Below are 25663 nucleotides of genomic sequence, written 5' to 3'. Positions count from 1 at the left end.
AATCAATCAATCAGAATAGAGCTGGAAGGGACCTTGGAGGTCTTCTAGTCCAACCCCCTGCTCAAACAGGAGACTCGATCACTTCAGACAAGTGACTTCTCCAGTCTCTTAAAACCTCCAGTGATGAAGCACCCACAACTTCTGGAGGCAAACCATTCCACTGATTAATCGTCCTCACTGTCAGGAAGTTTATAATCATCTCCTTTTAATGACAACGTAATCCCTTGTGGGGTGGAGTCTGGGCACCTGAACGGAGCTGAGTGTTTACTGGCTGGATGTCCTTCCTGTCACCAGTGCGGAGTTATATTCAGCAGATATATTCTCAACGTGCCCAGAGAGAGAAATATCTGCCTCTACCTAGGATCGAACTCACAATCTCCTGATTGTGAGGCGAGGGCTCCACCTCTAAGCCACCACACCACTCATCAGGAAGTTTATAATGAATGAAGAATATCCTTCATTGGATATGATTTTGGTCATGTCGGTAGGCATTAGGTGGCCTAACTTGGCTTCTTTGGGGGAAAAAAAACCTCCTGCTCTTGAAACTGAATTGGTTTAGCTACAGATCACCACTCTTTGATTTCTCTTCCCAGGGTTTATCTGAACCTCGAAAACTGATCATGGTGACTGGTTGGAACAAGTACCCCCTTTTCTTTGGCACAGCTATTTTTGCATTTGAAGGAATAGGAGTGGTGAGTATTTACATTGGGGTTAAGAACTTGCTGAAGTCCTCTCAAATTCAAACATGTTTTTCTTTTCCCTTTATTGCTGTACTCTGCAATAAAAGTACAGTGTTTCCCCGAAAATAAGACCGGGTCTTATATTAATTTTTGCTCCAAAAGACACATTAGGGCTTATTTTCTGGTTAGGTCTTATTTTGGGGAAAATACGGTACTAAATGCACCCATCTGGTTGACAATCTTAACTGGGGCTTATTTTGGGGGTAGGGCTTATATTATGAGCATCCTGAAAAATCATGCTGGGACTCATTTTCCGGTTAGGTCTTATTTTCGGGGAAACAAGTGTACATGCTATAAATATGTGATTCCCACTTTTAGGGGTATCCTGAGGAAAGTGATTGGGAAGCCATGTCTCTTATGTCATGCGTGAAGGGTGGAAAAAAGTTGAAGTGGGTGTGTTGTGCACAAAGGTTGTGTGTGTGTGAGAGAGAGAACAGAATGTCACGCCTTGCACTCTCCAGGGGCATTCATGAAAAATGATGAAAAAAAGTTTGAGATGGTAGCCGCAGCAATAAGATTAAAGCTCTAGGGTTTTTTTTGACATGTTTTGTGAGAATGAGCGGATAGAAATCTCTGCAACTTGCAGCCAAGAGTCAAAATCATCATGGACTGTCTTAAGCAGTAGATGATGATCCAATCATTGCAAAAATTGCCGCTATTTATATGTTAGAAGTTTCATGGTTAGCTTGATTGCGTTTATTTTTAATTTCATTACTGTAAATTGAGTTTATTTGAGCAACCGTAAATATTTGCGGAAGCAAATTGATGAAATAAAGAGAAGTTGTGTTTTTGCGTATAAATCATAGGCAACACTTTTTTCTTCGACTTTAGCTTGGGACATACAACCCGGTTTATGCAGCAGCGACTGCAAATTTTGCTTCAGGAACACAGGAACATATGGAAGGGCAAGTTGGATCTGTAAACTTTGACTTTGTTTATGGAGATTCTCAGTCATCCAGGTCATGGTTGTCCCAAATGTATTTTTTTTTTCAAGAGGCAACTGGACTTTCTGGTTTTTCTTTGAAGACTTATTTATTTATTTATTTATTTATTTATTTATTTATTTATTTATTTATTTATTTACTTACTTACTTACTTACTTACTTACTTACTTACTTACTTACTTACTTACTTACTTACTATACTGCCCTTCTCCCGAAGGACTCAGGGTGGTGTACAGCCTGATTAAAAGCACAAAGACAGACAACATTTAAAAATTATTAAAATTATTAAATAATAGGCTCAATTATAAAACCCCAAATTTAAAATCCCATATTTAAAACCAATTTAAAACCAATTAAAATCTTTACATTGATAGCCTGGCCTGGCGGAACAACAAGGTTTTGAGGGCACAGCGAAATACACGGAGATCAGAGATCTTACAAATTTCTTGGGGCAGTTCATTCCACAGGGCTGGGGCTCCCACAGAGAAGGCCCTCCCCCTGGGTGTCGCCAGCCGACATAACTTGGCTGATGGCACCCTGAGGAGACCCTCTCTGTAGGAACGGACTGGCTGGTGGGAGGCTACTGGTGGCAGAAGATGGTCTCGAAGGTATCCAGGTCCAATGCCATGGAGTGCTTTAAAGGTGGTAACCAACACCTTGAATTGCACCCGGAAGACCACTGGGAGCCAGTGCAGCTCGCGCAGGAGGGGTGTCACGTGGGCACAACGAGTTGTGCCCATAACCACCCGCACGGCCGCATTCTGGACCAGTTGGAGCCTCCGAGTGCTCTTCAAGGGGAGCCCCATGTAGAGAGTATTACAATAGTCCAGCTGGGAGCTGACAAGGGCGTGAGTGACCGTGCGCAAGGCGTCCCGGTCCAGAAAGGGCTGCAACTGGCGAATCAGGCAAACCTGATAAAAAGCCCCCCTGGCCACGGCCGTCATCTTCTAAAGACAGCCGTGTGTCCAGGAGGACACCCAGATTGCGAGCCCTCTCTGTGGGGGGTAAAGACTCACCCCCAATAGTCAGCGATGGCACCAGCTGACTATATTGGGACGCCGGGAACCACAGCAACTCGGTCTTGGAGGGGTAGAGTCTGAGCCTATTTCTCCCCATCCAGACCCGCACGGCCTTCAGGCAGCGAGACATCACATCAAGGGCATCGTTTCACTTCTCATCCAAGAAGCCTCTTAACCTCTGACTGGATGGTGGGTAAACGGAAGGATTTATACCCCTTGCAGACAGCTGGTCATTTTTGCATCCTTTTAGGGAGTTGTTGAGGCCACCTGCAGGTTTATCTGCATCCTCAGGGTCACCTGAGCCTTCTTGGAATTATTGAAAGGACTGTGTTGTAGACTGAAGATAGACAGTCCTTTCTGTCTTACAACGCAGTCCTTTCAACAGTTCCAAGAAGATTCCACACCCATTTGCACTACTCAGGTGATCCTGACGACACAGATAAACCTCCAGGTGGCCTCAACAACTCTCTAAAATAATGCAAATGACCAGCTGTCTGCAAGGAATATAAATCCTTCCATTCCCATCCATCCAGTCAGAGCTGGAGAAACTTCTTGGATGAGAAGTGAAACGTCTTCAAAGAAAAACCAGAAAGTCCAGTTGCCTCTTGAAAAAAGCACCAGAGAGACTTTGACTTGGTCCTTACTCAAAGAGGTGGATTTTCAGCTTTGTGGCCTTTTAGGTTGACTTTACAACATTTTTTTCCCTTTCCTATTTGGGCCATATTCCTATTGTTTCTTGAACAAGTGGGTGACGTTGTAATGGCTGGAGGCCATTTCATAGCTGAACTTTGGCCTACAAAATGGACAAAGACAACTAGCGCATGCGATAAACAGTTGTCTTTTGTGTCCCTATGTGTATATATTTTTAAAACTCTTAATACACCTCCTGGAGTAACATTATGAGACCTGCTGGCACAGTGGTTTTAAACTGCGGTATTGCAGGCAAACTCTGCCCACAGCCTGGAGTTCGATCCCATCAAGGTTAACTCAGCCTTCTATCCTACAGCATAGAAAGTGGGGAAATTTATTTATACAGGATTGATAATCCAGCAAGTGCTTTCTCTGCAGCTCCTCTTTGTTGTCCTCTGTCATCTCCCTCAAGGTTCTTCTCAAATCCCATCAAACCTTTTTTTTCTTCAGAACTCCTTTAGGCTTAGCAAGTACCGAGTCTGCGGGAAATTATGGAATGGCGGTTTTATTCACGGAGGCTGGTGTTTTTCCTTCAGCACAAATTCATTGGGAGCCATTGACCATTGACGAGCTGATGCTTACGTGAGATTGTTCTCGCGTTTGAAGAGGCTCAGAATTGTTCAGCTGGTACAATGACATGCGGGAATTGGCTGTAACAGTGCAATTTCACACTGCGGCTCTCCAAAAATTAATATAATTTAATACGTTCGGTTCTTAAAACTAAAGCGTTTGCTTATTTGGTGGGTTTTCTTCCTAGGGTTTGGACCCCGTTTAGAGAAAGTGCTAGTCTGAATTTAAAATTTGCCTTCAAGAAACTGTCTTAATCCTGTATAGAGGTTTTGGACAGCCTTTTTAGGCAGGTTTAGGGATAACCCTGGCATCTTTTCAGTGTCATCATTTAGGTACCCTGTTTCCTCCAAAATAAGACATCCCCTGATAATAAGCCCAATTGGGCTTTTGAGCGCATGGCAATAAGGCCAAGCACTTATTTTAGGGTTCAAAAAAATATAAGACAGAGTCTTATTTTCGGAAAAACACAGTAGTTCTCCACTTACGACCACAACTGACCGCAAGTTTTCCTTTGCCAAACAAAACAGAATTTTGCCCCATTTTACAATCTTTTTTCCCATAGTTGTTAAGTGAATCACTGCAGTTATTAAATGAATCATGCAAATCTGGCCTCCCCCATTGACTTTGTTGAAAGCTGGCTGTCTTCATTTTTCATAATCTCTTTGGCTGTGGGGGGTTAATCAATTGCTATTAATCTGTAGCTCCAAGCCCTCAATATAGCACTGACACTGTAGTCAGTTGGCTCGGAGGTCTAGGATACTTTGGAAATAAAGGTAAAAGGTAAAGATTTTCCTGTCCAGTCATGTCCGGAGTCCTTGGTGTGGTGCTCATCTCTGTTTCTTGGCTAAGGGAGCCAGCATTGTCTGAAGATGCTTCCATGGTCATGTAGCCAGAATGGCTACCGTACTTTTCGGAGTATAAGATGCACTGCCCCCCTAAAAGTGGGTGAAAATTGTGGTGTGTTTTATACACTGAATGTTGCTGAAGCCCTGCCCACCCGCCGGCCCCCACCCGCTGGCCATTTTCAGCCTCCATGTGTTCCGTTTTTGGCCTCCACATGCCCCATTTTAGACACATTCCAGATTGCAGGGATCACCACAGCACATCGCTATCAATTGCCACCTCTGCGTGTTCCGTTTCTGGCCTCTGCATCCCCCGTCTTTGGCCTCCTTGCATCGCATTTTCAGCCGGTTCCAGGCGGGGATCAGTGGTGGCGGCAGCGATCCCCACTGCCTGGAATCGGCCGAAAATGAGACGTGCGGAGGCCAAAAATGGGGCGTGTGGAGGCCGAAAATGAGATGCGCGGAGGCCAAAAACACGACACGCAGAGGTGGCAATGTGCTGTGGCGATCCCCGCAGCCTGGAACGGGTCTAAAATGGAGTATGCGAAGGCCAAAAACGCAATGCACGGAGGCTAAAAACGCAACGTATGGAGGTGGCGATGGACTCTGGCAATCCCCGCAGCCTGGAACAGCTGATTGGTGCTATTCCGGGAGGCCGATCCAACCACCAATCAGCTGTTCATGCTAAATCAGGCTGCGATAACGTGCTGAAGCTAACCAGGCTGTTTGCTGTTTGCTGCAAGGACGCTAGCCAGATGAATACCGATGGATGCTGGTAGGCAGAGGCAGATTTTTTTTTCTTGTTTTCCTCCCCAAAAACTAATGTGCGTCTTATACTCTGGAGCATCTTATACTCCAAAAAAGGCATACGGAACATTTTTACCTTCCCACTGAAGTGGTATCTATTAATCTATTCACATTTGCATCCTTTCAAACTGCCAGATGGGCAGGAGCTGTGGCAAGGAACGGAAGCTCACCCCATCGCACGATGCTCAGGGTTCAAACCTGGGCTGTCAGCTTTCCCTCTGATAAGCTCAGCATCTTTAACCACTGAGCCATTGTACCCCTCTACTTTGGAAGTCGCTTACATAATTCTCATACACTCAGGTTGTATTATGGTTGTAATTTTTTCCAATGTGTGCAGCTGTTGAGTGGGGAAAAAAAGCTGATTTTAATTATTTGGGAAACTTTTAGGACGGAACTATTCAGACGTGAAACTCCTCTTTGAGCATTTCAGTAGCAAGACAGGCAGCATATAAATTTAATCAATAAATAAATTAAAATGTTTTATCCTCGTCTTATATATCTGCATCCTCTCTTTTTCAGGTGCTCCCCATCCAGAATAGGATGAAAGAAGTTGACCGCTTCCCAGTGGCACTCAACGTTGGCATGGGAATTGTGATGGCCTTGTATATTTCATTAGCCACCCTGGGATACGTACGCTTTGGGGACGAAATCAAAGCCAGCATTACTCTCAACCTGCCACAAGATCAATGGTCAGTCAAAGCATGTTAAGACTTGATTCTTTTAGCATCCTTGTAATTACAGAGTATTTTCCATAATCGGTGTGAGTATTCCCAGTAACATCTATCAGCCCATTAGAGCGGGGAGGCAGGATATGTTACGGGTCTCCTCCATGAAGGAGGTCCATGGGATGGGACCAAGAAGAAAGGCCTTCTCTCCCCATGGAACATAATTCCTGGGGAGATAGGATTAGCCTCCACCGTGATATTATTTCGACAGGCCCTGAAGACTTGGCTTTGTCAGCAGGGCTGGTGACCACAGGGTGATACGGAGCACTTCAAGTTGTTCGTCTGATTGTTGCCACCAGGGGTGTTTGTGTGTGTGTGTGGGGTTATTGGGTGTTGTATTTGAGGTTTTATTTCTATAAGCCACCTGGAGTCACTGTGAGTTGGCTGCGTGCCCATATACATTATGATAAGTTATAGTAGGGTAGGGTAGAGTGGGGTGGGATAAGGTAGGATAAGGTAAGGTAAAGTAAGGCACGATAAGATAAGATGAGATGAGATGATGTGAGAAGAGAAGAGAAGATGGGAGGGGAGGGGAAGGGAGGAGGAAGACGAGAGGAGAGGAGAGGAAGAGGGGAGGAGAGAAGAGGGGAGGGGAGGAGGAAGACGAGAAGAGAGAAGAGGAAGATGAGAGGAGAGAAGAGGGGAGGGGAGGAGGAAGATGAGAGGAGAGAAGAGGAAGAGGAGAGGAGAGGAGAGAAGAGGGGAGGAGAAGAGAAGAGGAAGAGAGGAGGGGAGGAGGAGAGGAGAGGAGAGAATTCCAATCCACAAAGTGTTTGGCATAAACCCAGAACAAGACACATTTTTGCCTTTGTGTACAGGTAGTCCTTGGCTTACAACAGTTCACTTAGTGACCATTCAAAGTTACAACGACACTGAAAAAAGTGTGACCATTTTTCATGGTTACAACCTTTGTAGCATGGTCCCCATGGTCATGTGATCAAACATCAGATGCTTGGCAACTGGTTCATATTTATGACCATTGCTGTGTCCTAGGGTCCTTACTTACGACCGTTGCTGTGTCCTAGGGTCATATGCTGTGTCCCAGGGTTCTTACTTATGACCGTTGCTGTGTCCCGGTGTCAAAAAGTGACTTATGACCATTTTTCATACTTACGATTGTTGCAGCATCTCCAGGGTTACATGATCCAAAATCAGATGCTTGGGAACATTTTCAAATTTATGACGGTTGCAGTGTCCCAGGGGTCATGTAATCCCCTTGTGCGGCCTTCCGACAAGCAAAGTCAGTGGGGAAGCCAGATTCACTTAACAACTGTGCCACTAACTTAATGTCAACTCGCAAAGCATCCCTGGCCTGCTCTCGAGTTGCCATAGGCAAGGGGGATGGGAAAACGGCAAAGCAGCACAACAGCCAAAAACGAAAACACATTCCAGACATTTCTGTCTCAAGGCTGTCTCCCAGGGTTACCCACAGTGGCCGGAGAGGAGTGATCTCTACAACCCGTGAAATTGCTCCATTGGCGAATATGACTGACTCGAGGCTCATGATTTAAGTAGGGCATCCGTCGTAACCCTGACACTTAACAAGTGCAGTGATTCAGTTAACAACTCTGGCAAGAAAGGTCGTAAAATGGGGCAAAACTCACTTAACAAATTTCTCACTTTCCAAAATAAAGTTTGGGCTCAATTGTGGTCGTACGTCGAGGACTATGGTGAACTGAAGGAGCAAATTATTTGACAGTTCACAAAATACAATTTGCAGCGGTTCCTTTTCTTCGTAGCAGACTGTCTTCGTAATTCATAGGTTTTGTTCAATTATTCACAGGCTGTACCAAATGGTCAAGATCCTTTATTCCTTTGGGATTTTTGTGACCTATTCGATTCAGTTCTACGTTCCAGCGGAGATCATTGTTCCTATTGTAGCAACCAGAGTGCAGCAGAAGCTGAAGTTGATCTCTGAAATGTTTGTGCGAATGCTTCTGGTCTGCTCAACCTGTAAGTACAAAGGGTTAATATGGGGTTGTTTTTTTCCCCAGGTGTGATGTGCAAAACAAAAAAAAAATCTACTACCGTATATACTCGAGTATAAGTTGATTTTTTCACCACATTTTTTATGCTGAAAAAAGCTGGCTTATACTCGGGTGAGGAAAAAAATGCCTTTTTTCCTGCAATCCGTTTTGGCTTCCAGGGGCTGCAGGGAGGCTTGCTAAGGCCAAAATGGGGCGGGGGGGTGTAGCGCCCCCTCCACGCCCTGTTTTGGCTCCCAGGGACTGCAGGGAGGCTTGCTAAGGCCAAAATGGGGCATGGGGGGGGGGGTGCCTAGCAAGACTCCCTGCAGCCCTCTGGAAGCAAAAACAGGCTGGGGGGGGGGGCTTCAAGGGAGAAAGAAACAAAGAAATCCTCACTGTTTAGGGCTTTTCTTCCTCCTACCAAAGACCTTCTGGGGTTCTTCACAGAAAGGGAGAAAGGAGAAAGGGAGGGAGAAAGAAAGAGAGAGAGAGAGAGAGAAGAAAGAAAGAGACAAAGAAAGAAAGAGAAAAAAAAAAAAAGAAAAAGGAAGGGAGAGAGAGAGCAAATGCAGGTATCTCTTAACAGAGGCTTGAACTTGCCTGAAATTAGATCAAGCCCTACATCACTTAACCCAGTGTATCAGATTAAATTGTTATTGAATTATTTTTGGTATATATACTACATTCTCGTGTGTAATTTAGTTATAGTGTAAAACTAGTCTATTATGTCTCAAAATAAAAGGGAGATCAAAAATCCAATTAGTGCTATGTATATTCTGGAATCCCCAAAGACCTTTCCCATTGTATTTATTAAACAAATTTATATACTGTAGCTACCCAACTCATATACAGTGACTTTATCACTATCGTGTTCCTTTCATGTAGTTCTCAACTCTATTTCCTCCACCAAAATTCTACTATAAATAATATTACCACACATTACAGCTCTAATTTTGCGCCAGTAATTTTCAGAAAAAGATTTATTCCTCTCTTACATAGTTATTTAGAAGTAGCTTCATATGTCAGTTTACTTTTACCATTAAAAAATGTTTTGTTGCATTATATGACTGCAAAAGCCTTTTAGCAGTTTCATGTAACGGGAAATATCCAGTAACAATTTTGAAAGTAGTTGTCATAGCCAAAAACATTTAACCTACTGATGCCTCAATTAATGTAATTTTATTGGTATCTATTTTTATTTTGAAATTTACCAGTAGCTGCTGCATTTCCCACCCTGGGCTTATACTCGAGTTTTCCCAGGTTTTTTGTGGTAAAATTAGGTGCCTCTGCTTATATTCGGGTCGGCTTATACTCGAGTATATATGGTAATTTTAGAGCTCAAGTCTTTCCCCTTTCTCTGTATGTGTGAATACACCTAACAAATCAGCCATGTGAACTTGGGCTTCTTGAGCAAGATTCATTAAAGTTTGTCCCAAAGGTGCTTTTTTTTCCAAGTGGCAACTGGACTTTCTGGTTTTTCTTTGAATATGTTTCGCTTCTCATCCAAGAAGCTTCTTCAGCTCTGACCGGATGGTGGGGAACAGAAGGATTTATACTCCTTGCAAACAGCTGGTCATTTGCATTCTTTTCGGGAGTCGTTGAGGCCACCTGGAGGTTTATCTGTGTCCCCAGGGTCACCTGAGCCTTCTTGGAACTATTGAAAGGACTGTGTTATAGACTGAAGATAGACCTTTCTGTCCTACAACATAGTCCTTTCAACAATTCCAAGAAGGTTCCACATCCATTTGCACTACTCAGGTGACTCTAAACCTCCAGGTGGCCTCAACAACCCTCTAAAAGAATGAAAATTCTATTCTATTCTATTCTATTCTATTCTATTCTATTCTATTCTATTCTATTCTATTCTATTCTATTCTATTCTATTCTATTCCCCTACCCCATCCCTACCCCTATTCCATTCCATTAAGTGTGTTTATAACTTCTGAAACTACCCCAAAGTGTTCCAGAGTTGGACAGTGTAGGAATTCTATCCATAAGCAACATCAACATGCAAGTAAATGCACATGTATTCACATGTCCCTTTCCCTTGCTTTCATTTTCACATTCTGAAGCATAGTCAGAAGTTAATTAAAAAACAGGAGAACCATGTAAACGGGTGTTTAAACGAATGGGTGTTTTGCAGATCAAAATTGGGGGGTGGGGGTGGGTGGGAGGCAAAGGTTTCACAACTAGCTCTCATTCTAAAACCCAAACCTAAATATGTCATGTTAAAAGAAGTTTGTGAGATTTCTTTTTAAAGGTTGAAACCAGTGTAGACAAATTTTATTGCATAAGGGTCATCTAAGGAAAGAGGAAACTACTATAAAATAGTTTGCATCTCTTGCAACTTGGGTAAGCTTCTTAACCACTGAGCCATCATGCTCCCATTAGATTGATATTGATGAGCCGAGGTGGCGCAGTGGTTAGAATGCAGTACTGCAGGCTACTTCTGCTGACTGCCAGCTGCCTGCAATTTGGCAGTTCGATTCTTACCAGGCTCCAGGTTGACTCAGCTTTCCATCCTTCCGAGATGGGTAAAATGAGGACCCAGATTGTTGGGGGCAATAGGCTGACTCTGTAAACCACTTAGAGAGGGCTGTAAAGCACTGTAAAGTGGTATATAAGTCTAAGTGCTATTGCTATTCGTTCCTTTTTTAAAAAATCAGCTCACATGAGGATATATCTTTCTTTTGTCCTTCCTGGAAGAGCAATCCTGTGAAGTTGATTGGAGAGTGTGTGATTAGCCGAGTCACCCAGAAAACCCAGCCTTTGTCTTCAGAGTGGTTTTATAAATTAGGATATCCTGTTCAGCTCTAATAATGTTTTGTTGAGCTATTATGGGCTTTCTACAGAAGCTTTGTGCATAGTTACTATTGCTGCATATCACAATCCACATTCAAGAGGGGTGAAGCTGCGAAAGGAAGGTGCAACAGTACTCTATTCTTGTTGTGGATATTGCTGAGACACAATCTGTTATATGAAGACAGTAAACAATTTGTTAACTTGGGTTTAGAGCAGGGGTGAAATCCAGCAGGTACTGACAGGTTCTGGAGAACCGGTAGCGGTTCTAAGAGCCGAGGTGGCGCAGTGGTTAGAGTGCTGTACTGCAGCTACTTCAGCTGACTGCTAGTTCAGCAGATCAACGGATCAAATCTCACCGGCTCAAGGTTACTCAGCCTTCCATCTTTCCGAGGTGGGTAAAATGAGGACCCAGATTGTTGGGGGCAATATGCTATTTAGTATACTGTCAATTGTTGTAAGCCGCCCAGAGTCCTTGGAGAGTGGGCGGCATAGAAATATGATAAATAAATAAATAAATAAATAAATAGCGGAAATTTTGAGCAGTTTGGAGAACCGGTAGCGAAAATTTTGAATAGTTCAGAGAACTGGCAAATGCCACCTCTGGCTAGCCCCAGAGTGGGTGGGAATGGACATTTTGCGATATCTTTCCCCCAGGAGTGGCGAGGGAATGGAGATTTTGCAGTATCCTTCCCCTGCCACGCCCACCACTCCACGCCCACCACACCACACCACACCTACCAAGCCACCCACAGAACTGGTAATAAAAAAAATTGGATTTCACCACTGGTTTAGAGATGAACCTGTTAACAAGGAGTCCTCGTGGACAATCACTTAAATAGGAGTCAGCAGTGTGCTGCAGCTGCCAAAAAAGCCAATGCAGGCCCAGGCTGCATTAACAGAGGTATGGAATCAAGATCACACAAAGTGTTAATATCATTATATAATGCCTTGGTAAGACCCCACACTTGGAATATTGCATCCAGTTTTGGTCATTACGATATAAAAAAAAAAAGATGTTGAGACTCTAGAAAGAGTGGAGAGAAGAGCAACAAAGATGATTAGGGGAGGCTAAAATTTATGAAGAATGCTTGCAATTGGGTATGTCCAATTTAATGAAAAGAAAGACTAGAGGTGACATGATAGCAGTGTTCCAATATCTCAGGGGCTGCCAGAAAGAAGAGGGAGTCAAGCTATTCTCCAAAGCACCTGAGGGCAGGACAGGAAGCAATGGGTGGAAACTAATCAAGGAAAGAAGCAACCTAGAACTAAGGAGAAATTTCCTGACAGTTAGAATAATTAATCAGTGGAACAACTTGCCTCCAGAAATTGTGAGTACTCCAACACTGGAAGCTTTTAAGAAGGGAATGGACACTCTTTTGTCTGAAATGGCATAGGCTTTCCTGTTTGAGCAGGGGGTTGGACTAGAGGACCTCCAAGGGATCCCTCCCAACTCTGTTATTCTGTTCTGTTAAGTCTGCTCATCTGGCTATTCACTAAGTATGATGATTCTCCTTTCATTGCTGAAACTAAAAACCACAATGGCTGTAGAACAGAAGCGAAAATAGGGAAGAAATCTTTACGATTAGTTTGCAGACTACTGAAGACGAAGGGATCACTGTGAACCTCAGTTTGAAGAAGACGTTTCTTATGTGTCCTTGGATTAAGTATCATTTAATTATTTGTCTTTTGGATCTACTTTTAAACCCACTTCAGTTTCTTTCTTTCTTATTTTAGTCGTTCTTGCTGGGGGAAGACGCAGAAAATTTTAATATACCGGTAATTGCATACTTTATTTTCTGCTGTGTAAATTTGCTTGGTAATTTCAAATTCCAGACTTCTTCTTTTTTTCTTTGCTATTATCGTTCCTATTATTTCTTTGGTGGGCATTGTAAAAAGTTTCTCTTTCCCCTTTTGGGTTTGTCACTTGTAATCTGTGTAAATATTTTCAACGTTTTAACTGTTCAGGAAGCATCGTATTGCTGTCTCTGCAACGCCTTCTCAGATAATTCTTCCTTGTGTCTTCTTTTAATTATATATTGCTGCTGGAGGAAATTAAACCTTGTCTTGATTTTGTTGCTTAGATGCTTGCATAGAAAAACCTTAGCTGAACCATGGGAAATGTTTACGCGAGAAAGTTAGCAGAACTTCATAGGCACTGAATTTTAGACAACATGAAGTCAGCCTGCAAAACTCTTCTTGGTCCATCTCCTTTGATAAATCATATGGTTGATTCCACTTGTGGCTTAGGGGAATTATATAGGCATGAAGTTTGTTTCAGATATATCAGCTTTTACTTGAAATGACTTTTGAATGCTTCATTATCTATAGCAGGGATGTGCAACCTTGGCAACTTTAAGACTTGTGGACTCCAATGCCCAGAATTCCCCAGCCATCCATGCTGACTAGTGGATTCTGAGAGTTGAAGTCCACAAGTCTTAAAAGTTGCCAAAGTTGGACACTCATCTGTAAGGTCCCAAAATATACTTGAGTCACCAGAATGCCAAAGAGAGAAGCATTGCAAAAAAAACAGATTTTATTTATGGCCAAAACCAAAATACTGGGTGGGACTATATCCAGAACATACAGATACAATGCATGCGAGGAGATAGCCGCACCTTGGGGAAGGTATGGCGTCCTTTTATACCCTCAGAGACGTCAGCTTAGTACCCAATTCTGGCCTCCTAATTTAGGTTTGTGTATTCCTTGTTGCCCTGCAAGGGGGAATAGAAACTTCCCAATTAGTCATCCTTGAGCATTCCTTTGTTTACTCAATTGGCCATTTGGCCCCCTGGTTTTGCAGGACAGGAGTTTATCCAGATCAAACATAAATTAGGGCTGAGGTGTAAATTATCCCTTGGAGATATGTACCATGCTCTTGGATGGCACAGGGAAATACAGGGAGAAGGTTGATATGGGTTCAGGTCAAATGGCAGGGACATATGTTTGACAAATACCAGATACATTACAGAGGCCTAATAACAGAACATGTTTGTTACAGGAGATACAAATATAAAGACATAATATGTGTGATACAAATACAAAGGCATATATGTATTACAGGAACCTAATGGTTACAGAATCTAGTATACCAGTATATCATATTCTAGTATTATTTATTATATTCTTATTATTGTTTCCCTTTCATATCCATGATCTATTGCATGAAACCCGCAACCTTTTTATAACAGTCACACAACTGTGTCCATCCATTGCTGCAAAACCTTAAAATGGCTTATTTGGCTTTGCCTGACTAGGTTAGGTTAACTCAGGGGTCAGCAACCTGCGGCTCTGAGCCACATGCAGCTCTTTGGGCCCTCTGCTGTGGCTCCCTGTTGGGCGATCCCACCACTGGTTGGCCCCGCCTCTCGCCCTCCCCTACCAGTCACTCCTCGCCTGGCCTGAGACGGTAAGGGTGATGGCGGGGGATGGAGAAGTGGCCAGGGCAGAGACATAGAGAGAAACAGAGAGAGGGGGAGAGAGAGGGGGGAGGGAGGGAGGGAGGGGAGAGAGAAATATGTCAAAAGGGTTTTGTGGTTCCCAGTGTTTTTTAACAACTGGTTCTCTGCCCTAATGACTGGTTGGGTAGGCGTGGCTGGGGGTGGTGGTCATGTGACTGGTGGAAGTGCGTGACATCGAGTTGGCCACGCCCACCCAGGTTTTGTGGCTCCCGGTGTTTTCTTTTCTATGGGAAACAGGTCCAAATGGCTCTTTGAGTGCTTATGGTTGCAGACCCCTGGGTTAACTCAATTATCGTGGCTTGTAGATTCTGGTTTAGCACGGTATGAAACCCTGCTTTGGGCTTATTCAACAAAACCATAGTTAAACCATGTCTTGGTACAATACATGAGCCAAGTCAGTAAGTCAGTGGCTTTAAATGAGATCTCTATTAATACCCCAAGATAGTCACTGCCTACCTAATATCAGGGGTGGTATTCACTTACTTCCCCTACTGGTTGGCAAATGTGAGCGCATGTGCCTTCCACGCATGCGCCCGGCCTCAAAAACATGCCTAAATAGGATGGCATAGAGCCTGGGTGGGCGGACGGGCGGGCGGGTCTACCTGTGATTTCCGCTACCAGTTCAGGTGAACCAGTCCGAACCAGCTGAATACCACCTCTGCTAATGGTGCTCTTCAAAGTTACCTGCATTACTGGTGCTGGAATCTACATTGATTAAATTAGATCGTGATTAGCTGGAACCCCTATTGGCAGTAATAAGGAAAGGTGCCCAAGAAATCACCAGGTTGTGCTCTATTTATAGAAATAGGTTTTGTTAAGTCCCAAGCGATATCTAGCTGAATGGGATTAAGATATGTCCGAATTAGGAGATGGCCATTGAAGAGATGCTTATGAGATTTATTCAACTTTCTTATTAAATGGATGGTCATTTGGCTGTATTCCCCCCTCCTCTCCATCCTCAGTACAGCTTTGCTTGGAAGCCTATCAATAAATTGATTATTGCCACATCCGCAAACTGTTCTTGTAAACAGCTTCCTGTTTCTCTCTACTCTTACCCCATCCCTCTGTTGCCCCTTTAGCTTTAATTTATAACCTCTCTAGCCATTAATATATTTATCGCTGGATTGTCCAAAAGGACTGATTGATGGCAAGGTCCATTATCAGCAACATCAACTGTTATTTGTGTCAAATGCTTTTTAACAACTGGAGAGGTACTCAGTGACAGTAACCTGGTGTAAGGTTAATGTTGCTCTTGAGAAAATTACAGTTGAAGAACAGAGCTACCAATTCAATTCTCCGGGGGAAAAAAAAGGTATATCGAAGAGGGAAGATTAAACCATTTCTCCTTGTCAGCTTGGGACTTCAGCAAAACTGAACTGGTATGTAGTTATATAGTTTATAAAGAGGAGACGTTACAGCAAGTCCTTTCAACTTAAAAAAATAAACAATATGAGTCATAAAGAATAAAGTGACAAGTATGGGTGTACTGGAATGTTATATTTAACTCTCTAAATATTTCTCTCTCTCTCTCTCTCCCTCCCTCCCTCCCTCCCTGTCTCTCTCCCCCTTTTTTAAAAAAAAGAATGTTTGATGTAGAACACCACAGCTGTATGTAAACAAATTGGCTGAAAATAATCAAGCTCATTTCGTGCTGTTTTATATAGAAGGGATTTCTTTGCCAAGGAAAGAAATGGTTTTTTTCATACCATGTATAGCTTATTCCTATGGTGTCAGGAAGGGCAACTGGCCAATAAATGCTCAGCTCCATCCAGTCGCCTCAACTTTACCCCGAAATACAGGATTACAAGGTTGTAAAAAAAAAGGGAGCATAACTTATTCATACGTGCCTTCCATTGACTGGAGAACTACCCTGTTTCCCCCAAAATAAGACATCCCCTGATAATAAGCCCAATCGGGCTTTTAAGTGCATGGCAATAAGGTCGAGCACTTATTTCAGAGTTCAAAAAAATATAAAAGAGGTCTTATTTTTGGGGAAACACAATAGTTATGGTACAAATATATTAAATCAAGGTTACGTTTCTCTTTTTGATATTTTAACAGTAGAATACTCCTTCCAAGTTAGGCTCAGATCTGGCATGACCATCTGAAGAAGATCTTTGATTCTGTCTTAGAGATTCAGATTCTTAGGAGTCTAAGTCTATAGGTCTACCAACTTTCCAATTCCAATTCCTACACTCCCACACTGTAGATTGTTGGCAAGGAAGATGAGTGTATGCAAGAAATACCACCCAAGAACACTCTTCTGCAAGGCTCTTAACTGAAGTCCTTTAAAAATTTATTAGTTGTGTAAGTTTTGAGATCTTTTGTAAAACATCTTTCTTGCCATACCCTTGACTAATAGCCACAACATCAATGGATGGAGAATGACTGGATCTGGATAATGACAATAAAAGAATGAGTAAGGCTGGATCCTAATTTGGGATGGCCAAAGAGAGGAGGAAGGATTGCAGAATGCTAGAAGAAAGAGTGGTGAGAAGATATGAACCTGGAAAGAGAACTGTTATGGTCCGCCGGCAGCCAGCAGAGCTGGCAGCAGAGTCGGACAGTGAAGAGGTTAGGGAGGAACTTGGGCCAGTCCTGGGGGCTGGGGAATGCTCGGACGAGGGCTCTGCGTCAGAGGCAGAGGGGGAGCTAGACAGCAGTGAGGCAGAGGAACAGCTAGAGCCTGTTCCCAGTGTGCGCATGCACAGAGCTGCCAGAAGACAAGAACAACTAAGAAAGCAGGGTCGACCTGGGAGTAAAGCCACATCTTGGAGGTGATTGGCTCCTCCCACAGGAAACAAAAGAGGAGTGAACGGGGAGGGGGCTTTTGCAGGAAACAATTTGTTCAGTCGGTCGGTTCAAGATTGGAAAGTTATGTTTGTGACTATAACAGACTCTGTGCCAAGTTTTGTCTTGCCCTGCATTTGGAAACTAGTTATCTTTTTTTTTTAAATTTGATTTATATGCCGCCTTTCTCCGGAGACTCAGGGCGGCTTACAATGCGTTAAGCAATAGCCTTCATACTTTTTGTATATTTATACAAAGTCAGCTTATTGCCCCCACAAACTGGGTCCTCAATTTACCTCCCTTAGAAAGGATGGAAGGCTGAGTCAACCTTGAGCCTGGTGAGATTCGAACTTACAGTAATTGCAGACAGCTGGTGTTAATCACAATGCTTTCAGTCTGCTGAGCCACCAGGCCCAGCTTTCTGGCAGCTTTCCAACCGAGATAAGGTTTGTGTTGATACATATTCCTCTGAAAGACTGTTTGCCAAGCCTTGCTGACTGTGAATGAAAGGAATTCACAGTTGTGTAAATAAAAGGGGTTTTGTCGGGACCAAGACTCTGCTTCATGCTTTTTAAGGGAACCTAGGTCAGAACAAGAAGGAAAAAGGATGAGAATATGATGGCAAGTCTGGACTGCTCCAGATTCTTTAAAGACCAGCAGAATATTCAGATATTTTAGCGCTTTTTTTTTTTAGCTTCTTCATGGAACAGAATCTGTAAAGTCTAAATACCAAATTTATCATGGAAGATCTAGACACATAACTTTTTTTTTAATTTTATTTTTTTAAAATTTGATTTATATGCCGCCCTTCTCCGGAGACTCAGGGCTGCTTACAATGCGTTAAGCAACTTTAACATCAGAATTTTCGCAAACACAGTGGAAAACAAAGTAGCATATTTTAGACCAGGGGTGTCAAACTCAAGGTCCAGGGGCCAGATCCGGCCCACGGGGTGCTTAGATCTGGCTCGCGGGGTAGCCCTGGAAACAGCAAAAGACCGGCCCACAGGGCCTCTGCCAGCAAAAACTGAGGTTGGGAGGGCCACGGACAGCCCTCCCAAGCTCCGTTTTTGCTGACAGAGGGTTGCAGGAGGCGGTCGCAGCTGAAAACGGAGCTCGGGAGCCCATTTTCACTGACAAGAGAGCTCACATCCACCCTAGCCACACCCACCCTGGCCCTCCAAGGTCAAACACAACCCTGATGTGGCCCTCAATGAAATCGAGTTTGACACCCCTGTTTTAGACTAATATTTTAATCTATTTCCTAAACAAAGCAGCTTTCATCAAATTATTTGTTAAGCTTGGGACTATAGCTCCCAGATTTCCCAGCACATGTGGGGCAAGAATTTTAGGAAATATAGTTCCATCATGGTTGGAGAGCTACCATGATAGACATGGCAATAGTTATTTGCATCGACAGAAGGAAAATCTCCCAGCCCTAACATTATAGGAACAAAAGGCATTCCATTTAAAGAGAATTTCTCAGTACTGTGGATTATGTTTTTGTTATTCTTTTTAGATAAGTGGTTCTGGATACATTTTTGGTCATTTTTAGTCATTACATTTCAGGAACTTATAAATCACCTAAGAAATAATTTCCTATTTCCATAATCAGCATGCATTTCATATATATATATTAATTTAATATAGTTAATGACTACTCTAACTTAATTGTAAATGCTTGAGGATAATGGAAGGAAGTCTATTATAGTCACAAACTGATGTTTAATGATTCCACCCACCACATCCACTTAAGTTACATTGAAATAAATGTTTCCTTCTCTGGTGCTACAGCTTTCCATATACTGTATATATTCATTAACTACATTTTTGCCATGCAATACAAACATATTTCAGACTCGGGGTTTAGGTGCTTCAGCTGCATTCAGTAGACTGGAGTTACCTTTAATTGCGAGTCCTTGAAGTTTTTGTTGTGTCGGCCTATTGATTAACATTTTGTCTCATTTTTGATGAGCATAGTAGATCCCCAAGAGTAAGTATCCCCTGACTTAAATGAGATTGAATGAATTGAAAAAGGACTGTGATCAAATTGAATAATTTAGAATTTTTAATGACTATGCATAATTCTAGGGTGGGGGCGGTGTGGTGACTCAGCGGTTGAAATGCCGGGCTTATCGGCTGGAAACCCGGCAGCCCAGGTTTGAGACCTGAGCTCCACTTGATGGGGTGAGCTCCCATCCTCGCCCCAGCTCCTGCCAACCTAGCAGTTTGAAAGCATGCAAATGCGAGGAGATAAATAGGTACCACTTTGGTGGGAAGGTAACAGCGTTCCTGGTCACATGACTACGGAAATGTCTTTGGACAACGCTGACTCAATGACCTTGAAACAGAGATGAGCACCACCCCCAAGAGTTAATAACAACTAGCGAAATAAAATCTGGAGAAACTCCTTTACCTTTTATATACATAATTTTACGTCTCACCCAGTATTTAATGTTTTGGGGTTTCAACTGCATCAAAACTCACTTTCCCCCCTATTCCTGTTTCACTAAATTATATTCACAGAAGGTGTAGGACTGTACATCCTAAATCTTTCCATGCAATTTCTATGAATGCCAATCCATTTCCCACCTTCCATGTTGAAGGGAAAAAAAGTGATTTCTTTATTTCATGCATTCTTTTTTTGTGTACAGATAGTCCTCAACTTATAACAGTTGATTTAGTGGCCATTCAAAGTTACAACAGGACTGAAAAAAGTGACCTGTGACCGTTTTTCACACTTACAACCGTTGCAGCATCCCCGTGGTCACATGATCAAAAATTCAGATGCTTGGCAACTGACTCATATTTATGACAGTTGCTCCGCCCACCTACCCCAACGTCATCAAGGGGCTTCTGTGCATGCACATGCGCGGTCCCGTTGTGAACCGGTAGTAAAGGTAAGTAGAACCCACCCCTGCTTCAGACGCTCACTAAACAAACTGTTGTAAATTAAGGACTACCTGTAATGCCTTGACTCCTTTTCTTATTAGGATTAGTTCTAGAACTTTTAAAGTTGTTCAACTTTTAAAGCAATGGAACTACAACTTCCAGCTCAGCAAGATGAAGAGGCCCAGGAAGATTGAATGAAACATTTTTGCCTTTGGGTGCTTTGCTTATTTCTCTGCTATTTAAGATTTAGCCTGGTCCCACTTTCCTTTGAGAGATTAATTTCGTTTTAGCTATTGGATGGAGAGGCGTGACCACCTCTAAAAACCAAATTGGCTTTTCTTTTTCAGATCTTCAAACATCTCCAGCCTGGGATGTCAAAACTCATTCAGAGATGTCTATTTTGCTTCGTATTTCTTCCTTCTTACAAATTTGTATTAGTTTATCAAAATACAAAAATACAAAGCAAAATGAGAATCATAGGAAAATAGGGAAGGAAAAGGGGAAGAGGAAAAAGTATAGCGTCAAATGGGAAAGGAAAAGGAAAGAATAACAGAATAGCAGAGTTGGAAGGGACCTTGGAGGTCTTCTAGTCCAAACCCCTGATCAAGCAGGATACCCTATGCTATCCCAGCATCAACTTCTGACTCTTTTTGGTGCAGTAGAATAAGCCAAAAACGTACAACCTCATTTTTTTTTTACTTTTACATAATAATATATACTATCCATTTCTATAAGAATAAACCTGTCTAATTAGCAAAAATCAAAATCAAAGTTTCATTTTCCCCCCCACCTCAAGCACCGAGTCCAAAAGTGATTTCCAAACAGAAATAAAATGAGAATTGAACATAAAATTAAACATTTAATTTTAAATAGAATTACTGTAATTCTTTTCTTTAATCAAGGCAGCCCATTGAACCAGGGGTGGGCTTCAAAATTTTTTTAGTAAGGGGTTCTCTGCCCTGTTGCTGGGTGGACGTGGCCACGGTGGGCATGGCCTAGTCAGCCTCCTGCACCATTGCGGTGTGTGTGTGTGTGTTTGCCTTCCCTGGGTTCCGGAGGCTTTCTTTGAGCCTCCGGGAGGGTGAAAACAGCCTCCTCTGGCCCTGGAGGTCCTTCCTGAACTTCTGGTAGGCCCGTTTTTCGCCCTCCATGAGCCTCTGCACACCCCCTACACTTACTTTCATCCAAAACGGGATGCGTGAGGACTCCTGGGAGGGAGGGGCAGGGTGGGCGGGGCCAGCCAGGAGTGGGATTTTTTTTTTTTTTTTTTTAATTTGATTTATATGCCGCCCTTCTCCGAAGACTCAGGGCGGCTTACAGTGCGTTAAGCAATAGCCTTCATACTTTTGTATATTTATACAAAGTCAGCTTATTGCCCCCACAAACTGGGTCCTCATTTGCGGGTTCTTTGAACTGCACAGAATCTTAGCTAGAGGTTCTCCCGAACCCTGCGAACCCCCAGCAACCCACCCCTGCATTGAATCATCTCTGCTAACTCCACCAACTTTTGCAGCTGTCCGTCCACTATCGCCATATCCTTCCATTTTTGTACATAAGAGTGTTCTTGCTGCTGTCATAAGACACCATGTTCTTTAAGCAATAATGAACTTTCCCTTTTGGATTCTCTCTCTCTCTCTCTCTTTTTCCAGGTGCTATAGCGATATCCATCCCCCGTCTGGACATCGTGATCTCGTTGGTTGGTGCCGTAAGCAGCAGCACTTTGGCTTTGATCCTGCCTCCGTTGATTGAAATCCTCACCTTTTACAAGGAGAAGCTAAACAGATGGGTGATCTTCAAAGACGTTTTCATAGCCTCCCTTGGTGTGGTCGGTTTCATAGCTGGCACGTACGTGAGTGTGAAAGAGATTATCTGCCCCACAACTTTGCTTTCTGAGAATGCCACAAGTGGTTCAGCAACTTGCTTCAACACTTCCCACTTGGCCAAAGGTGCCAATTAATGCCAGAAGATTGTGGGCCTCTTGAATTTCATAATAGATGCGTGTTTGCAAACCAAAGAGACTCCAGATGGATAAGTTTTGAAAGAGAAAATGATTGGAGGACAGATTCCCCCCCTCCCCCCCAATTGAAATCTGCTCCTGTGGAGGATACAATTTATTCAAGTTTTTTCTTCCCTTCCGTTCAAGCATCATGGACTACTACGTATTTCTTTGCAAACGGGACCAGAAATCAAAGAATACTTCTTGGTTGTTTGGACATCTCACATTGAGAGAATAATCCCTGCCAACTTCTTTATTTAAAGTTAAATCAGTCTTTTGAGAGCCTCTTCGCATAACTTCAGAGATTAACAAGATTTATGCAAAAATGTGGATATCGTCTCTCTCTCTCTCTCTCTCTATGTATTGTGTAAATCCTCTCTTATATTTTGAATTTTATGTATCTATTTGAAACACAAGTAGAAATGCTTTCTGGTGGATTCTGCTGCCCAAGTGGCCAAGGACTTAAGCCCGTTCCTTCACTACCGTTTTTCCACCGTGAGATTAGACCTCACGTCCTTGAATTAACAATCTCCATGGTTTATCTTGGAAGAGCAAGATAAACTCATCACATTAGTGTCTATGGAGTTTCTCAGTCATCCAGGTCATGGGTGTGCCAAAGATGCTTTTTTCAAGAGGCAACTTGACTTTCTTGTTTTTCTTTGAAGACATTTTACTTCTCACCCAAGAAGCTTCTTCAGCTCTGACTGGATGGTGGAGAATAGAAGGATTTATACTCCTTGCAGACAGCTGGTTATTTGCATTCTTATAGAGAGTTGTTGAGGCCACTTGGAGGTTTATCTATGTCCTCAGGGTCACCTGAGTAATGCAAATTGTGTGGAGCTTTCTTGGAACTGTTGAAAGAACGGTGTTGTAGACTGAAGATAGGCAGTTCTTTTTGTCCTACAACACAGTCCTTTTAACAGTTCCAAGAAGGCTTCATACCCATTTGTACTACTCAGGTGACACTGAGGACACAGATAAGCCTGCAAGTGGCCTCAACGACTCTCAAAAAAAATGCAAATGATCAGCTGTCTACAAGCAGTATAAATCCCTCCATTCCCCACCATCAAGTGAGAGCTGAAGAAGTTTCTTGGATGCGAAGTGAAACGTCTTCAAAGAAAAACCAGAAAGTCCAGTTGCCTCTTGAAAAAGCACCTTTGGTTCATCATATTAGTAATTTCTCTTAAAGTCTGCAAAGAAATATGTCTTCAGACTTAGGTCTTGGTCATGCAAATTCTTTACATGATGTAAAGCAGTGGTGTCAAACTTGCAGCCTCATGTGGTCGTTATGTGATGTATCGCGACTTTCCCCCCCTTCGCTAAACCAGGGGTGGGCGTGGCCAGCGTGTGATGCATTTGGCCCACGGGCCGCAAGTTTGACACCCCTGATGTAAAGGAACAAGGGTGATGAAATTTTGGAGACTCAGTACCTTGCTTGGGTCTTGATAACAGAGTCAAGCCACAATAGTGGATTATCACAGATATTTCCCCACCAACACACATAAGAGTAATATTACAGTTTCACAGAAAGCTGTATTTTTCTATTTATTTCTAACTAATATAGAACACTATATTTGTATGTTAGCACTGTTTGGTTGCAAATGAGATATCTCCGCAGAATTTCACTTTCTGTGGAAATCGTATGTATGTATCCTTTATGCTTTAATCTGTTTTTTTTTTCAAAGGAAAAAAGTTTTGATTGTATGGAGATGCGGTAAACCTGAGACTTAATCTCAGAGTAAACCAGTTGAAAACAATTAGGCTTAAAAATAGCCACGATTTGAACTTAGAAATTTCAGGGAATATATTCTAAACATGGCAAAATCTGGTCTTAACCCAACAGTTTGACTCCATTAAAATCCATTGGACCTCACATGTTAAGGGGTTCATATCTTGGGGTGACCTATTCTTCCTAAACCTTCCTCACTCTCAGGGGTGGTATTCACTTACCTTCGCTACTGGTTCACAAATGTGAACACGCATGCGCAGAGTGTCAAAAATGGGCAGAGCCTCCCGCAGCTGCTGCTACCAATTCGCCCAAACCGGATAGAACTGGCTAAATACCATCACTGCTAACTCTCTCTCAATTTGCTAAGGCGCTGAATAAGAAGACAGAAAATATGTCTTCTGTTTTGTTTGCTTTTGGCCATAATAGTATACCCTGAAATTGTCACGGGCTGTTATTTTCTGATTCTCTTTGTTGCCATGAAATTTCATAATCCAAAGCATTCAGCAGGGCAGATCCATCCAATTTTATACTGTGATGGATTCCAGAAAATAGGAAATTTTCCTCGGCATTTTGCATTTATTTACATTTTGGAGTCTGTATTACCGTATACAGACTTTTTGTGTTTACGTTCATCTGTATACAGGTAGTCCTCGACTTACAACCGTTCATTTAGTGACCGTTCGAAGTTACAACGGCACTGAAAAAAGTGACCTATGACCATTTTTCACACTTTACGACCATTGCAGAATCCCCATGGTCATGTGATTTACATTTGACAACTGGTTCATATTTATGACGGTTGCAGTGTCCTGGGTCACGGATCACTATTTGTGACTTTCTGACAAGTGAAGTCAAAGATTCACTCAACGTTCACGTTACTAACTTAACAAGGGCAGTGATTTGCTTAACAAACATGGCAAGAAAAGTTGTAAAATGGGGTAAAACTCACTTAACAAATTTCTCACTTGTAGCAACATAAATTTTGGGGCTCAATTGTGGTCGTAAGTCAAAGACTACCTGTATTTAACATACAAGATATGTCACACAACTTCACCTTTTCCTACCTGGGATTTATATTCCTTTGCTAAAGTCTTTGATTCCTTCTTGAACCTCTTTCTCTGATGCATCACACCTTTGAAAAACCTGGTCGGAGGCAAGGAGAAGAGGAGGAAGAAAGGGATTGCAAAGCAACATAATTCTTTTTCCTAATAGTTGTGGAAAGGATTGTTGCCACATCATCCTTGGCTTTGGTTGCTGAATTTATGCTTTCAAAGCCTCTAGTTTTTCTGGATTGCGAAAAACAATGGGAGATATGTTCACTCTGCAGTTTTAACAGACTCTGCAGTCCTTAAAGTAAAAAGCCTAACATTCAACATACTTTTTCTTCTTGATTGGCCTGTGTTGTGGCCCACCAGCGGCCAGCAGAGCTAGCAGCAGAATTGGACTGTGAGGAGGCTGGGAAGGAATGTGGGTCAGTCCTGGAGTCTGGGGAGGGCTCGGATGAGGGCTCTGAGTCGGAGGCAGAGAGGGGGCCAAGGCCATCTGGTAGTTCTTTGCTGCCTCTGGAGTCTCTGGAGTCTGACATCAGTGAGGCAGAAGAATAGTGTGAGCCTGTTCCCAGTGTGCGTATGTGCAGAGCTGCCAGATGACAAGAACAATTAAGAAAACAGGGTTGACTTGGGAGTAAAGCTTGGA

The 25663-nt window shown here is 42.7% G+C and overlaps 1 protein-coding gene across 7 annotated transcripts in view; it reads left to right on the top strand.

The window, feature by feature from the left end:
- The window catches only part of SLC36A4 (solute carrier family 36 member 4), a 58927-nt gene extending 36362 nt beyond the window's left edge, over positions 1–22565 (top strand). For 6 of the 7 annotated variants that reach the window (XM_034408522.2, XM_034408512.2, XM_034408541.2 and 3 more), the window contains 4 exons: positions 594–692; positions 6132–6301; positions 8121–8290; positions 21893–22565. In XM_034408522.2, the coding sequence (XP_034264413.1) occupies positions 594–692; positions 6132–6301; positions 8121–8290; positions 21893–22200 (747 nt within the window). In that variant the 3' untranslated portion in view covers positions 22201–22565. Of the gene's footprint in view, positions 1–593; positions 693–6131; positions 6302–8120; positions 8291–20005; positions 20194–21892 lie in introns of those variants that run through there. The other variant, XM_087894598.1, reaches the window with a different exon arrangement.
- The last annotated feature ends 3098 nt before the right edge of the window (positions 22566–25663 follow it).

Source organism: Pantherophis guttatus, chromosome 5, assembly GCF_059756535.1.
Source record: "Pantherophis guttatus breed Tessera chromosome 5, ASM5975653v1, whole genome shotgun sequence".
Taxonomy (NCBI): Eukaryota; Metazoa; Chordata; class Lepidosauria; order Squamata; family Colubridae; genus Pantherophis; species Pantherophis guttatus.
This window is presented reverse-complemented; position numbering and strand designations above follow the sequence as displayed.